At 50.7% G+C, this 16,764-nt stretch overlaps 1 protein-coding gene across 2 annotated transcripts in view; it reads left to right on the top strand.

Annotated features, from left to right (window-relative positions):
• The first annotated feature begins 6,803 nt into the window (after nt 1-6,803).
• Nucleotides 6,804-16,764, top strand: part of Sel1l3 (SEL1L family member 3) — a 108,463-nt gene continuing 98,502 nt past the window's right edge. Inside the window, exon 1 of one of the 2 annotated variants that reach the window (XM_051174111.1) lies at nt 6,804-7,089. In XM_051174111.1, the coding sequence (XP_051030068.1) occupies nt 6,922-7,089 (168 nt within the window). In that variant the 5' untranslated portion in view covers nt 6,804-6,921. The remainder of the gene's footprint in view (nt 7,090-16,764) is intronic. The other variant, XM_051174110.1, reaches the window with a different exon arrangement.

The raw sequence follows: 16,764 nt of genomic DNA on the forward strand, positions 1-16,764 counted from the left end.
TGATAGACGCAGGTAATCCACCCTGCTCCTCTTTTTGCCTTGCCTGCTAGGAAGCTCTGAACTAAATTCATTTCCGTTAAAAAAAAAAATATATATATATATATATATATATATATATATATATATATATATATATCAACACTGGACCAGGATTCTGTTTCATTTCTCTTTTGCTAAGAACAAAGTGAGTGGCTCAAAGCAACAATTTCTTTTTTATCCTCAGTGGTTCAGCAGATTGACAAGACTTTGCTAAGTAGTTTGCCTGCCGACTCTTGGGTGTTGGAGAGTTGTTTACCCACCAGCACCTGAGCTGGGATAGCTAGGCTGACTGGAGGCTTGGCTGTACTTTATTCTGCCCCTCCACGTGGCTGAGGCTTTCTCACTGAGGGGTGATAGTCATGCCAGCTCTCACACCGTGGCTGCCATCTCCAAGGGGATGGACTTTCCACACACAGCATTATAATGGTGCGGTGGTTCGAGGATGGGATCACCTTTGCAGATAAGTGGCATCTATACATCTTTGTCTCTCTTCCAGGGTCTTGGAAATCATGCATCTTTCCCTGTGAGCCTTTAGGGCAAGTTGGTGAGCACACACAAGCAATGTTTTCCTCTTTCCCAGGGCCTGTCATCATGCCATGTGCTATGTGTTCATGGTGTGTGCTCACCTGCCTTCCCAGAACCAGCCACTTTGCTTCCAGTTTTACAGGCGGAGGACTGAGGTTCAATCACGATGAGAGCCTCACCAAGGTAAGTAACTCAGCCAGGCAGTGGTCAGCTGGGTGTTGGAATGGCGTGTCTACCATGGCAACCCATGGCCGCTACCATGGAAGCCCATGGCTTCTCTAGCCGCTGGTGAAGCGGTCAGTGACACAGATCTAAGTCTGCAACCCAGGTGGGATCTCACATTCCGAGCAGAGCCTGTCTGCCTCTCCATTAGTCCTTCACAGCCCGAGTCTGACAGGCTGCTGGGGGAGCCCTAGGCCTTGAATAAAACTGCCTTGAGTGAAACTGGGGTGCAGCTGGGTGGGGGGATAGACATGCTGAGCACACACAGCACCCTGGGCTCAACCCCCAGGGCCACAGTGATGTTGCTAACTAATAAATAAATGAATGAATGCCAGAATCCATATGCCAGCTTTCAGCTGTGGGCCCGGGACAACTTTGATGTACCGTGATTTTGTCATCGGAAAAACATGATTGATGATTGTGACGGTGTCTGCTTCGGGGGCTTGTCACGTGAATCCAGTGAGTGAGTGAGTGTAGCAAAGTGAAGTTTGATAAGAGCTCAGGAGACTTGCCTCAGTAGGAAGAAGTGGAAAAGGCAGCTGCCCAGAAGACCCAGGTTCGGGTGCATCATCGTCTCCGACCTTCCTGATTGGACGTGGGGCTTATTAACCAGTGTCTGTGCTGCTGCTGCTGTTTTCTTTGGCTTGCTACAGAACATTCCCAAGAAGCCCCAAATCCATGCTAATGGCTGCAGGAGGACTGCAGGGTCAGTTATGAAACACAGCAGTGCCTTGTGGGCACACCCCGCGTTCCCAGGGCCTCTCACATACACTCATCTCTTTCTGGTGATTTAACGGAGACTTTCTCCCCTGCCTGCAGATCACTTTCACTCTGTCCCAACAACACCCGTGTGTTCCTGCTCAGCCTTTCTCCACTGCACTCTCCTCCTGCCCACTGTGTGCTTTCAACTCACTCACCTAAAAAGTACGTGCACATCTACAGACGCAGGCCCACGCTTCCTGCATCCTGGGTACCTTTCCCGGATGCTGATGTAGCTGTGCTCTCTCGGAGCCTGTCCCCAAGCCCCTGTGAGGATGGCGGTAGAATCTGAAAGCATGCTTGCCAGGGCAGGAAGCATGACACCTACATCTACCTGCCTAGGGATGCTCAGCCCGCCAAACCCTCTAGTGCTCCAAGGCCAGAGAAGGTTTTCCCCTTTAGTCCACCCATTCCCTGCCCAATCCTTGTGTGGCCCAGACAACTGCCCCTGTGAGCTGATATTGATGGCACAGGTGCTCCTGACCCAGGAAAGGCTTGGTCAGAGGAAGCTGCCCGTTTCCCCAGCTCAGGGCGAGGGAAGAATTGAGCTGAACATGCACCTATGCAGAAGGGCAAAGAGCCAAAAATAACTAGGAGCAACGACATTTCATTTGACAGGCCCAGAAATAGAGCTCATTCCGGAGCGCACCAGGGCTCCAGCCAGAGCGATCCGGAGACTTTCAGCACCCGCAAGAAACACCGCAACACCAGCTCACAGAGCCGGGCGCTGTGGTCTCAGGAAGTACTGGCTGTCATAGCACGGGGTCAGAAGTTGGTAGGGGGACTAGGGGATGAGAAGAGGACCTGGTGGGGTGCTCTACCAACAGGACAGCAGGGAAGTGGTAAGGAGCGGATGATCTGAAACAAAGAATAGGGTGAGCACTCTAGGAATAACCAGAGGATGCAAAGAGGGCTGCAGGGTACAGCCAGACCCCAACAGTCCACAGCAGAGGAGAAAGGCCACCCTTGGAAGGACTGAAATTGCAGAAAAGACAATGGAGCCTGTGGGAGATAACACAGTTGTGAGAAGGGAAGAGGCAGGGAGGGGAAGAGAATGGAGAAAACGAGCAAGTAAACACGAGAAGGACTCGTCTGCGCACAAGGCGTGTGGCAGGCAGACAGCAGTGCTCGGGGGACGTCTCCAAGACCTTCTGTTTCATCTAGGAGAAGAGGCTACCTACTGCCAAGCACAGTCTTAGGCAGGGGTGGCCAGTGGACACTGAGCAGCTGTGCTATGAACCGGGGGGAGTGCAGGTGGCAAGTTTTATGTCAACTTGACACAAGCGAGAGCCACTGGACAGAAGGGGCCTCCGTGGAGAAAATTATTCCATTTTCCGGACAACCAAGCTTTGGACGTAACCTTAAGGAATTTTCTTAGTGACCGATGGGGAATCAATAGCTTGTTCAGGGTGGAGCCACCCCTGGGCTGGTGCTCATGGCTTCTATAGGAAAGCAGATTGAACCAGCCACGCGGAGCAGACCAGTAAGCAGCTCCCTTCTGCATCAGCTCCTGCTTCCAGGTTCCTGGTCTGCTTGAGTTCCTGTCCTGACCGCCTTCCATAATGAACTAGTGCTACGGAAATGTGAGCCAAAGAACTTGCCTCCCGAGTTACTTCGGTCATGGTGTTCCATCACAATAGCAACCCTCATGGGGACAGAAGGCTGCCTAGAGTCCGTGGGCTTTGCCTGGTCTCTGGAGATTTATACAGGAGGGAATCAGGGAGTGCCTTCCTGCCTCAAAACCCAGGGATTGTATGCCTCTGTGGGAACGCATCTCTTAGGCTGGGTGGGCCCTTTGCCTGGCGCATGGTTTCCAAGTGCCCATAGGGACCATGCCAGGTCAGAGGCGAGTTCTCTTTATCTGTTTATTGGGAGAGGGCACGTGCCATAATGTGTGTGTAGAGGTCAGAGGTCAGGGTTGGTTCTCATCTTCCACCATGTAGGTCCCGGGGAGGACACTCCGGTTGTCAGATTTGGTGGCAGGCACCTTAACCTGCTCAGCCGCTGAGCCAATGTCTTGAATGTTTTCTAGCCCACCCTTGTCCTTGAGCCTCTTGTCTCAGTTTCCCAAGGCATCTATGACATTCCTGTCTACCTCCCTGATTCTCTGCTTTAAAAAAAAAAAAAAAAGCAGCAACAACAAAACCTTGCATTTTGATAAAAATGATGTAGACAGAATGCAGTGAGTTTTAGATCTTTTTCTAAATATTTTTATTCACCAAGTTTCTAGCTGGCCAACTGCATTCCCTAAGACTTTGCTGATCTTAAAGCGCCTCAGAGTTTGAGAACTGGTTGAGGGTGTAGCCTTGCAGTCCAAGAGATGAGCAGGGTTGTCCAAAGCCAGGCTGTCCTCTTACTCCTGGGTTCTAGGTCCTGGCTCCCTCTCCCACTGGGTCACCTGACCTCCCTGGATTGCTTTGGTTTCTGTAGGGGCTGGATATGGATTCACTCTTCTCTCTCTGTTTCCTTAATGGGGAGATGATAAACTATCCTACACCAAGGTAGGCACAAAGGAGGCCAGATTCAAACAGCCTCCTCCAGGGGAGGGGGCCTTTGGATTTAGTGGAGTATAAAAGCTCAATCCAAACCAATGAATTGTGATGATAGAGTTTCAAGCCCTTGCACGAGGCAATGGGGAAATTTTGTTTCCAAACAAAGGGCTTTCTTAGGAAATAAAGCCACACCCTTCAAATAATCTGCCAGGGTAATAAGAGATGTGTCTTCTGGACCAAACATCTCTGTAAGAATTCCCGACCTTTCTCTGCCCCTTTCCAATACAGGAGTCATCAGGCAAACCATTCTTATTCCCTGGTCATCAAAGTCACAAGGTGATCCTTTTAGGGGACCAAACTGTGTTTAGGTCAGTTGTCTGGAGCTTGTCCATTGCTCCTGATGAAAACGGATGGTCCCGCCCACCTGTGAAATTTTAAAGAGTAGGAAAGTACTCAGGGCTACAGAAGACAAAGGAACACACAGCTGGGTACAGTGTGCTACATTAAGCAGCTCTCAGCTCCGGTGGGACACCTCTGCTTGGGCTACACTAGGGAAAATGCACCTGCTTAACGCTCACAAAGCTTTCAAAGCTGTAGCTTTAAGCCGCAGGGGAGACTATGCGGTTCCCCGAGGACAGGAGTCTGGGCCCACAGGAAAGGACAGAAACACTAGAGGTACACCCAAGGAGGGGGGATGACCACAAATTCTGTCTTGCCCCTGACGCCCCCTCCTCTTAAACATGCCAACAGTTTCCCACACAGGTATATTAACAGCGCCGTGTGGTGGTCCTTGCCTGCCATCGCAGCCTTCAGGAGGCTGAGGCTGGAAGATCTCAAGCTCCAGGCCATTTTGGATACATAGAATCATGACCTTGTCTCAAAAAAAAGAAAGAAAGAAAAACAGGAGGGGGGAAAAATCTGTGGAGTATTTTTTTTTTCTTTTGATGGAAAAAATACAGATGGGATCTGGGACAAAGCCACCACATCTTTTGTTCTCTTGGACACTAAATGGAATAAATCGTTTTCTGCATCACAGAGGAGAATTCTAAGTGCTTTGTTTCTGTGGAAGTGGGACAGGGATGCTGGGAACATCTGTCAAACCGCCCAAGTGCTTCGTTGTTGGAGCAGCTGGCTACAGGCAGCGTCCTTCCTGTAAGCCCGTGGTTCGGAAAGTCAGGCACCCTGATTTGGCGCTGTCACCCACCTGGAGACTCACGATCCAGGACCCACAGGGACAGAACTCAGGGCCACTCCACCATCTACCTGCTTTGTTCTCCGGGCACCTAAGTCTGAGAGCCTTCCAGCTGTGATTGGGGTGTCAGGGGACTTACACAGGTCCACAAACTCATAGGTGACCTGAGAAACAAACAGACCAACAAAAGACAGCAAGCAAGGGAGACCCAGCTATCCGCTGAAATCCCCAGTGTGGCCAGGGCTCTGATAACCACCTCTGGCCTCTGGACTTCTTATCCTCACCCTTGCCCAACCTTACAAGCCTATCAAGACTTGGCCGACAGTAGTGACAACTCCTCAGGGAAAGGGCTGTCTTCTGTTACTTCCAATCTATTAATAGTTCCCATCCACACAAATCCACCAATGCCAAAGGGGCAAACTTTCCAAGGTAGGTTAACTATCTCACAGCCCTGGCCTTTGGCCCCAAAGGAGTTTTCTCAGCAGCAAGAAAGCCAAGTACTTCCCGGAACTACAGGGCACGCCCTGAGCTGCTCACCCTGTCCGAGGCCCAGATCACCTGCAACTGGCTCCAGAATCCAGTTCTACTAACAGTCGGTCCCACCCTGCCTCCCCAAAGCCTAGGATGTGTCCTGATTTTTAAGGAAAGCTCTTTGCGCACTTCAGTGGCCTCACCCCCTTTCAGAGGGGGCTTGAGTACGATTGGACTGGCCTAATTAATTCGTTTTCTTCTCGGTCCAAGCGGAGGCTGGAGCTCGGGGATGCAAATCAAATACAAACCCGCTCTGGGCGCCAATACTCCGGACAATTAAAACAAAGAGCGCGGCGGCAGCAGCCGCACCGCACAAAAAACCCCGGGGAAACATCCAGAACGTGTCGCCAATCAGGCGGCAGGGTGGGGCACAGCCCGGGCTCTAAACACGCAAGCAGGAGAGCGGCCCCAAACCCTGCAGGTGGGCAGGTGGAGGTTGGCAGGGGTCAAAATCCGTCCCCACGGATTAGAAGCCAACCGGCTGCAGGGCTCAACTCTAAGGAAGCCCCGTTGGCCCCCGCCCTGTGGGGATGGCGCCCCGGCTACAAGCCCCACTACCCCACCCCTCGCCCCCCAAGCTACCGAACAAACCCCACTGCTCAGTGCCCGGGCGCGAAGTGGGAATGAGGGGCATGCAGCGGGGCGATGCGAGGGAGGGGACTTAGGGGAAGGGACGCCGAGCAAAGGGAGAAAGTGGGGAGAATAAGGGGTGCGGGGAGGGAAGGGGGGATCGCGGGCTGCAAGGGCGCGGAAGGGGCGGAGGAGGAAGCCAGAGAAAGGGACGGGGGCGGCCGAGGGCCCGGTGGACCCGGGCCGCGGAGGGGGGGGGGGGGGGGGGGACCACGCGGTTCCCACCTGCGTGGGCGCGCACAGCCCCTAGGAGTGGACGCGGGGTGCTGGGAGGCAGCGACCGGGGAGGCGGGCTGGGCAGGGAGGCCGGGGGAGGGAGGGAGGGAGGGGACAGGGCTGCGAGCGGGGAGGAGCCGGCGCTCGGCTGGGGCTGCGGGGGCGGCGGCGGAGCGGCGGCGGCGGTGGCGGCGGCAGGTGGCCCCGCGCGCGGCTGGCCGCCGGCCGGGGGCGGGCGGGAAGGTGGCGCCTCGGGCGGGGGCCGGTCCCTGCACCAGGTGACCTGTTCCGGGCCGGGATCCGGGCGGCCTCGCCATGCAGTGGCGCGGCGCGGGGCTTTGGTGGCCACGGCGGCGGCGGCAGCGGCAGCCCCCGCCACCCGCGCTCGGTCCCCGGGCCGCAGCCATGGTCCCCGTGAGCGGCGGGGTCCCCCCGGGCCTCGGCGGCCGCCCTGCAGCCGCGCTGCTCCTTCTCTGCTACCTGGTGAGCGCCGGACCCTACTCGGGTCCTTCCTTCTGCCCGGGCCCTGGGGACAGGCGGGTGGGGTGGCCGCGGACCCCAGGCGCAGGAGGTGGGGACGCCGGAGCGAGTTTTCTGTCTTCCTAGCCATTGCGCCGCGGGCGATCCCGGCAGCTGGGATAAGTACCCGGGTGCGTGCACTGGACTTGCCGGCTGCTCCCATTCCTCTTCCTCCGGCATCGCAGGAGACCAGGGCCGGGTCCCCCTGGAGTGGTCCCCTGCTTGTCCCCAGTGACACTGGACCCTCCCTACCACGCATTCGTCTCCAGCCCCTCGGAGGGAGCGTAGCTCCCCACCCATGCTCGGCTTTTCATTCACCTTTTTGAAGCTCCTTCCTTCTAGTGCCCAACTAACTCTCCTCCGCTGCCACCCACCCCGAGCCCCCTCTGAGTTTTCACCCGGTCCTCCAGGCCCGGCCCGGACGGTCCTGTGGCACCACACCTCCGATTTCCAGAGGCTCTTCAACTCCTTGGTCACTCCAGCCAAGTTGCGGATGCCAGAAGGAAATCTACTTCTTTGTACCACGCTTACCGCCAGAGTAGTGACTTTAGCTGCGTCTTGAACGTTGTCATTTCAGAGCTACGTTTGGCTTATGCACGCCAGCTTGCGAATGTGTACACTACTTGCCTTCTGTTACACTTACCGACTAGGTGGCAGTAACCTATTTTAAATGTCAGAGTAGTTGAGACCCCTTCCCCCTCCCCTAGAGTATGGTGAGGAGACACTTCCCAGTGCTTTGGATGACTTGCTTTCTCCCGTGTGTTCCCGAGTTCTAGGCTATAGTAAATTTACAGAAGGCTACACCCTTGGTGCCCAGCCTACCTTGGGTTCCAGGATCCTGCGGAAAGCTCGGGTTATCTCGCCGTATATTACTGTAAATAAATGAAAAGGGAAATGCTGAATCATGAAACTGATGTAATAGGAAATTCACAGAATGCTTAAAAAACGGGCAACGTCCATGTGGTAATGCCCGTGTTGGGAGTCTGGTCTTCTAGAACGCTCAGCTGCTGCTTAGGAGATGCTGACAGGAGCTGGAATTTGGGTTTGAAGAAATTTGTCACCTAACCCAAGTTTGGTGTTGTTTTAAATGCGCTTTACTTCTTGGCTGTTTCCGTTTCTTGAATCAAGACAGTGTAAAAATGCAAATTATAACTATGCCCCTCTCTCTACCTGTTGAACAATCCTTGCTTATACTTGTAATTTTAGAATTCGCCAATACCAATTTTTTGTGGTTGGGTTTACTTGCTAGTTTTATAAGAAGTCGCCAGGTAATGGGAATGATTTTCCCCCCTGAGGGATGTTATTATTTAATATTTATGCCACAGAGTTACAGTACACAGACTCATAAATAAAGCTGCCATGACAAATGACAGGTTTTCATTTAAACTGATGATCCCCCATACAGGACACTGCTGGTTAGTGCAGAAACAGAATGTATGTAGTTGAGCTGTTCACGAAGTTATTTCCATGCAGCTAATCTGGAAAGTTCCACAAGAGAATCTCAAGGCCTGAGGCTCCAGGGATTGGGGGGGGGGGATGCTACTTCTTGACAGCTGATGAAATCAGAGTAACAAGTGTGAAACAATATGACAAACGGGCGGAGACAGAAGGGAAGCTGTGGGAACAGACCCGAGCAAAAGTGGGGGAGGGCAGCAGAGGGACCGGGAGGGGAGTGGTGAGGTGGGGCTGCCCACCGCAGAGTAGAGCAGGGGTGAGTGACCTGGTAGTTGGTGAAGGGGTGGCTATGGGGACATGACGGGGGGCACCTGTTGCTGTCCCTGCTTCCTTCTGGGGGCTTCTGATAGCCTACAATGAGCAGCAGAGCCATGCAGCACTGACTGAGAGGGGTTTGCCCACCAGAGACGGCCTCCGTGGTTTGTTCTGACTGCTGACGATTGTGCTCGCTCTCAATGGTCTACCTGACAATGCTTGTGAGAGCTGGAGCTTCTAGACCTTGGAGGAGCTTGGGGTGTGAACTGGGGAAAATGTAAGCGTCTGTTTCTCAAACACACACACACACACACACACACACACACACACACGTGGGGGGGGAGATGAAGAGACAGGGAAACAATGAAGATGTGTTATTGTGTGGGCTCACCTCGATCAAGGAGTGCTTCCTGAAGGTGCTGACTGGCTGGGAGCTCGAGGCAGGCAGGTAGAGCAGAATGTTTCAGGTGAAAGCTGTTCCAGAATCTAGAAGCTATAATAACAGCTTCCATTGTGCTAAGTCACATGTGGTCAATGTCTAGTATTAATCTCAGTGTAATACCCTTTGTGAGGTAGGAGCTGTTAGGTTCTCCATGCTGATGACGGAGCAGCCTCAGAGAGGTTAAGCAAGCCTCTGCAGGCCACACAGACAACCCGAGATGAAGCTCAAGCCGGCCTCCTCTCCACACTCATGCTAGCCCACTGACTCCTGGGTTTTGGCTTCTCATAGCCCATTCCCCTCATGCGTAAATGTATAGTCCATTAGCAGAGCTCCAGCAATTATCAGCTACTGTGAAACTGTCCAGGATGTGAGGTCATGTCTAAAGTAACCTAAAATATACACAGCAGGAAGGACAGGCCACAGAACAGAAGCAGGATGTTAAAGAGGAGGGGAAAAAAGTAAACCCAGAAACTGTTTGCCATTGGCGAGGATTGGCAAGGGCCGGGCAAAAACTGAAGTGTGGTATTTGAGCTTGTATCATGGTGTCCTCAGCAGATGGCGACCAAGCAGTAGGGTGTACTACAACGCCAAATTGCTGACGACTTGGGGGTTCTTTCCTGTTTTATGTCAGCATGCTCACAAGACTGGGATGCACGCAGCTTTTTTGGACATGCTCTTCCAGGGAGCCTGTCCCCTGCTGTCCCCTGGAGTCAGGGTTCTGAGGAAGGGCACCTCCCTTCTTCATCAGCTGGGACAAAGGAGCCTTCAGTACCAGCCCGAGTAACTGTGGTGAGGTCTGGAAGATAAGTCAGGAAGCCATGCCAGGCAGAGTTCTGAAAAGATGATCCATGGTTCCAGTGACTGCCAGAGAATCCCGAGGTCACTAAAGGTCAAGGTGCAGAGAGTCTCCAGAGTGAGGCCCTCCAAAGCGAAAGGTTGAATTGCTTCTGCGGAAGATACTGCTGCTGAGACGTCCACTCACACAGGACTGGCCCTGCCCCACAGAGCATCGGGCTGTGTTCTTACACCATGACTCCCTTCCTCTGCCTGCATTGCTAGCGCAGGCCCCAGTCCTGTCCTTGACACTGGGGCGTCTAGAACACAATGCTGTCTCTCCGAACTCTAGTCTCGAATGAATAATTTTTTTCCTTAAGTGAGAAAATAAATCTCACCGTAGGCAATGTTGATGTCAGCTGTATAGCTGAAGTATTCAGAGTGGACATTTGAGCTTGTTAGACAGCTAGGGACAAAGAAATAAGAGGGCATGGGCAGCTCAGATATATGCAGAGATCGTTAGCAGACAGCAGCTTTGATAGAGTCTTGTGCCGGAACCCCTGTAAGTGCGTACATCCCATCCATTATCCATCTAGGAGTATTCATTATCCTTTCACATTGCGCAACACAGGATATAAAAAGTGTAAGGGAAAAGGTGTGTTAGGGACCTTCAGTTACTCATCTTGGGGAACTGTGATGGTGAATATTTGGAATTCGGGAGTAATCTCCGAAGTTCTTATTTGCCAGTGACATCCCTGTTTTGTCTTGACCACCTCTCTTGACTCTCCAGTGCTGTGACCTCTGTCTCTTGCCTCCTGCTTTTCCTGGCTGCCAAGAGTGCAGGAGCCATAGGAAATGTGTACGAGAAGAAATAAAGGACCCAAGCAATTCTCTGAGATGATGGATAGACTGAAGCAAACCATAAATAGCCCAAAGTGAATTCAGTTTCTCTGTCTATTGGCTTGTCCTGTCCCTCCGAGAGAGGAACTGAAGGAAGAGGTTGAGGAATTGCTGACCAGGTTCTGCCTTGGCAGCTCCTGCCTCCTGTCTTACCTAGAGAATGGCTTACTCACGCTGGCGTATGCACCTAGGCCCACGTGTCACTGCGTGTCAGACTGTCTTGTCTCCCAAGATTGACCAGAGGCAGGCTTGGTCCTTCCCGCTTCTAAGATGAGATACGGAACTCTCCAGTTCTCCTCATAGTAAGTAAAGAGTGGAGACAGGAAGTCAGGTGAGCTGACGGTATATTTGGGGTGTTGTTCCTGGAAGGCAAGAGACACAAGGCTAGAATGTGAGAGAAAAAAAGAAAGAAAGAAAGAAAAAAAAAAAAAGATTTACTCTACTTGCCACAGTGACCAGCATGGCGTAGTAGGCCCCAATGAAATAAAATAAGCAAACTTTATTTGTCCTTGTAGGGATTGAGTTAGAATGGAAAAGCATGATAACTAGCATTGGGGATTTTCTTACACAAGTAGAAATATTGATCATTGTTGGGATGGTGCGTCTCTGGATGGGCTCTGTCTGGGAAGGGGCAGTGCTTGATGGGAAATGTCTCCCCAGACACATCTTGATGGTGAAGGGCGTGTTGACGTCATTGTCCGTTCTGCATAATTGCATGCTTTGTGGACATCAAGAGAAGTTTTGCTTATTTAGTCAGCAGAAATTGGGCAAAATAGGACTTTTAAAGCCAATACAATCCTTTTTTTTTTTTTTTTTTTTTTTTTTTTTTTTTAACCTATGGGAAGTTAGATCCAGCCAGTTTGGAAAGAAAACATCCTGGAGCCAAGGTCTTCTTAGGTGATGGATGGAGTGAGCGGGCAGGAATGAGAAAAACAGACACAATTATTGTTTGCATCTCTGACCAGCTCCCACACACTGCTAAGTGTAAATGAACTTCCCGTGGTGAGAGTGAATGATTTTAGATTTCCCAATCCCGGTTCGTTCCTTCAATACCTAGTGGACCGTAAAGAAGAAAGGCAGTTTCCCAGCTCTGTGGAACAGGGCTATTTGAACAGAGTCACTCCTTATTGATTTGTTTAAAGGAATCAAATGCACTCATCCTAGAAGAAGTTTTAGCCCATGTGGGTAGGTTTGTTTCTTTGCCTGGAAGACATGGACTCATCTGTCCTTGATGCCCAGGCTTAATCAATGAGTTCAGGTTTCTAAGTTTCAGGCTTCTGCTGTGAACACACATTAACTGATCTATTTCAATGGCTACAAATATTACAGTACACACACAAAGGCAGAAGGGTCTGTGTTTTGTCACTGTGCATGGCATCCTCAAATTTGACTTTGATTGGGGCTCTTGTCTGCTGGAGACAGTTATCTGAGGGCTCTGAAGTCTATTCCCAGCCCTGAGTGTGCAGAGTGACTCTTTAGCTTCTGGAGTGGAACACTGATATGGCCGCTTAAACAGCATGATATGAAGGGGCCGGAAGTCCCTTCCCACCCTGAATGCCTTGCCTAGAGATGCAGTGCATTTGAGCTGTGATCCCCCCCTTTCCTCCTCCTCCTCCTTTTAAGGCATTATCTCACAAGGCTGGAATACAAGTGCACATTAACATGGATGATGAACTTGTCAGATGAACTGGAACTCAGAAGGACTGGGGGGAGGGGGGAATTCTTAATTAAAACATAGGTTTTCAATTTCCCTGGAGGCACGGGAAAGTTCTGGGACAGAAGCCTGAAGGATGAGGAGGGGCGAGAAGAGAAGGCTGTGAGGGGCCCTCCTCAAATGGCCAATGGCCCTGCTGACGTCACTTCCTGGACCCCTCAGGTCCCTGCTTATGCTTTGCTCCTTGGGCTGGCATTGCTGATGTCAAGAGCTCTGCAGAGGAGCCCAGGGAGGCTGAGTGAGGAGTAGGCTGGCGGTAACCATCCACGGGGGAACTCGGTACCCGCCAGGCCTGTCAAGCTGTAGCAGGAGACTGACCACCAAACACCGGCAGGTGCTCTTACCTACTGCCTTTTTGTTTGTTTGTTTCTGTGTGTGTTTTGTTTCGGGAAACATACAATGCCTACTGTATGCCAAAGTCTCTTTTAGAGTCTGGAGATGGAACAAGGATGCAGACGCTGACTCAGGCGTTTCTAGGCTAGGGAAAGTGTAGGCAGGCCTTCTAGTTTATGTTAATGCAACCTGGCACAAGAAAATACCTGTGAAGCTTGGACACGTGTCATGCCTGAAGCTGGGACTCTTCAAGCTAATTGCCTTATTTTCCTGGCAGGAAACAGCTGACAACCACACACATGCCTTGCGCCAGGAAATCAGCTTTAACTTAATCAATATTTAGAGTGTGATGTGTTACTAATCGGTGTTGGTTTTGTACAAAGCAGAGGTGGCCACAGCTCATGGCGTAGCAGCTGCCCTCTGGGTCTGCTCCAGCCTGAGAGGCCAGCCTGTTTCATTGCAGAGATGTCCCAAAGAAACATCTGTGCTTGGAGGACATGGGCCAGAGCTATGCACGGGGCACATGGGGTGATTTCAGGGTCCCTCTGGGGCCAGCACATCCCTATTGCATCACTGAAATGCCCTCTTCCTGAAGTTCCCCTTCACCCCAACTACCACAGTATTTCTCCCTCTTCTCAAATAAGCTAGCCTAGCCTAGCATCGGGGTCTTATCCAGTATGAATCTTTACTGAAAGATGACAGCACCCACAGTTGAGCCTTGTTGGGTCATTGTGCCTAGTTGGGTCTTTCATGCCATCTCTCCCACAGCAACTCCATTCAGGGCTTAGCTTCTATCAAAGGTCAAGAAAGCTTTCTTGGTGTTGGCGAACCACAGGCCAATCCAACCGACATGCCTGTGTGTGAACACACGCTTCATGGGACAGCAAGTCCTTTCAGTTATATATCACGCTGTTGGCCGCCTTCCTACCACAGTGAGTCCCGTGACCAGAGATGCCCAAGATGAGTCAGTCTTCAGATCCCATGGCTTCCAAATCCATGAAGCTGTACCAACCAAGAATCAAAATTGTTTGACAAACAATTGCATCTGTACTGGACATGTATAGTGTTTCCTTGTTGTCATTTCTGAAACGTCATAATACGTTTGTAAACAGCTATGTACAAAGCATCTAAAGGACTTAGGTATAAATCAACTAGAGATCATTTGCAATATGTAAGGAATGGGCTTGGCCAGAAAAATGTTTGCCTTATAAACACAAGGACCTGAGTTCCATCTCCAGAACACATGTTAAAAAACAAGTTGAGCATTGGCCAGGTACCCAGGAGGCAAAGACACAGGCAGCTCTCTGTGAGTTCAAGACTAGCCTGGTCTATATAATGAGTTCAAGGCTAGCCAGGGTGATAGGTTAGACCTTATGTCCAGACAGCAAATGATCAAACAAAACCAGATGAAATTGATGGTGTTTTTTTATTCCCAGTCCTGGGGAGATGGAGACAGAAGGATCCCTAGGACTTGTTGGCCAGCTAACTGAGCTTATTAGGCAAGTTCCAAGCTGATGAGAGAACCTGTCTCAGAAAAGCAAAACAAAACAACAACCCCACTCTCCAACAAAACAAAAAATGCAACCAAACAAACAAAACTAAGGTGGGTGGAGCTTCTGAAACAAGAGCTAAGGTTGTCCTCTGGCCATCACACACATGCATGGACACACACCTGCACACATATATGCTCCTGTACATACATAGGAAGATATGTTCCACGCAGTTACTCTGTACCTGATCACTCAGATGTTTGTATTGTTTAGGGTCTGGGAACCAATGTCTCTCAGTATGATTGGCTTTTACCATTTTTTTAAATAGAAAAGGTCAAATGTCCCCATATCTAGAATAGCACCATCTGTAGACTATTCAAAGCACAGCTATAATTCTATATTCAGTAGTTGACGCATTGAGAAAACAAACAAGAACCCATTTTAATATATTTTCTTTAATTCGTTGTATCCAGATATTATAACTTTGACACACAGTCAGTATAAAATCAAACAAATTTAAAAAAATCAGTATAAAATCACCAAAAATACACTTTGTAGCCTTTTGTAGGCTTTGGAAGTGAGGGTTTCTTTTATATTTCCAGCATGTCACCGTGGCTGTCCTGCCCCGACTATCACTCTGGAGAACCCATGTCTAGGATCTGCATCCTTTGAGTTTTCTTTGGCTGACTCCAGACTAAGGACCAGATGAAAATACAGTAATCTCCGTATGAGTCTCCAGACATTTTCTTTGAGACAGGATTTGAAAGGAAGGCCTTGGAGAGGTGCAGGGTGAGGTGTGACTCCACACCTCTCAGCCATAGTGTGACAAGTGTAACACACCAGGCAAACTGTGGCACGCTGCCCTTATTAACGCAGGAATGTGTGACGGGCGCATTTTCAAGCAATCAGACCTAAAACAATGAACAGGGTTATTAGGAGCCACATTTGCAGGGGAATCGAATGGCTTTCCTCCTGCATTTCTGTCTGAAAGAGAGTTCTCTCCTTTTAATGGTGGAAAAAAAAAATGTGTTAGGAAAAAAAAAAATAACAAGAAAATCGGACCTGGTGAGTTTTTCAGAGAGGCATGGAAAGAGTGGGATCTGGAATCATTCTTCGAAGAGAATGTGCGTACCGTACAGTGAACAGCTCCTTGCATGAACTTCCGCAGGAAAGCATCTGGGGCATCGCCCTAGCCTAAGATGCACCATCCATCCGTCTGCTGTTCTGGTCTAGGTCCACGGGCACTGTTGGCTTTTGGGAAATCCTGTTGGGTGTTAAATGAATGCATTCTTCCTATGGACCAACACTGGTTCATCTATTCGTGCAAAAGGAGGGCGCAGCCCAGGGTTCCCAGGCAACAGTGGGTCTGTGTTGCCATGATGTGGTTTGGGGTGGGCATTGTGTTGGTGGGAGGGTGGAGGTGAAGAAACAGGAAAGAGTCGGGTTCCTGGCTGGGCTCGCTAGCCCAGCAGAGGGGCGATGTGAGAGATGCAGGACTGTGCTTGCTTTTCCTCACCTGCCCAGTGCGGGGCAGGACCAGCCATCGCCCGTGGCCCCGCTCCACTTCCCACTACAGGGTAATTTCCATGCACGTTTTCCTCCCTGTAATGCAGCCGTATAGTAGTGCAGAAATCGAGTAAGCCTTCCCAGAAGAGGTGGGCAGTCTGAGCTGCCCTCAGTCCTTGCACATTTGTTGCCCCCCAGGTTTCCCACCATCAAGGTAAAGGGATGGCCTGCCCTTTCCTTCCCGTTCTGACATTCGTGCAAAGGGACGCTTTCACCTCTTAAGATGGTTGCTCTCCGCTCTGAACGTTCATGCAAAAGCAACATAGTAACACCCATCTCCCTATCCGGACACTTCAGTCTGCCGTGTTCCGAGGGAACAACTGAAGCAATATATGTATATGTTTTTGGAGGCAGGGTTTCTCTCTGTAGCCTTGGAGCCTGTCCTGGAACTCACCCAGGCTGGCTTCGAACTCACAGAGATCCCCCTGCCTCTGCCTCCCGAGTGCGCCACCAATGCCCGGCATTTTTTTTTTTTTTTTTTTTTTTTTTTTTTGCCATGTATTGTATGAGGTTGTCTGCTTTGTCACCCACTATGGTATTTGTGAACCCACCTAAGAATGACAACAAGAGGAACAGCATAAGTCCCAAACCCAAAATATCCTTCAGCGATCCTTCCTCATCTGCATTGAGTCTTTTTGTGGCTGGAGAACTCTCCAGGACTGGAAATGACTTCATTCACTGAAGCCGTGTAACAGTGCTGACAAGGGAAG

The sequence above is a fragment of the Phodopus roborovskii genome, unplaced genomic scaffold, assembly GCF_943737965.1.
Source record: "Phodopus roborovskii unplaced genomic scaffold, PHOROB, whole genome shotgun sequence".
NCBI lineage: Eukaryota > Metazoa > Chordata > Mammalia > Rodentia > Cricetidae > Phodopus > Phodopus roborovskii.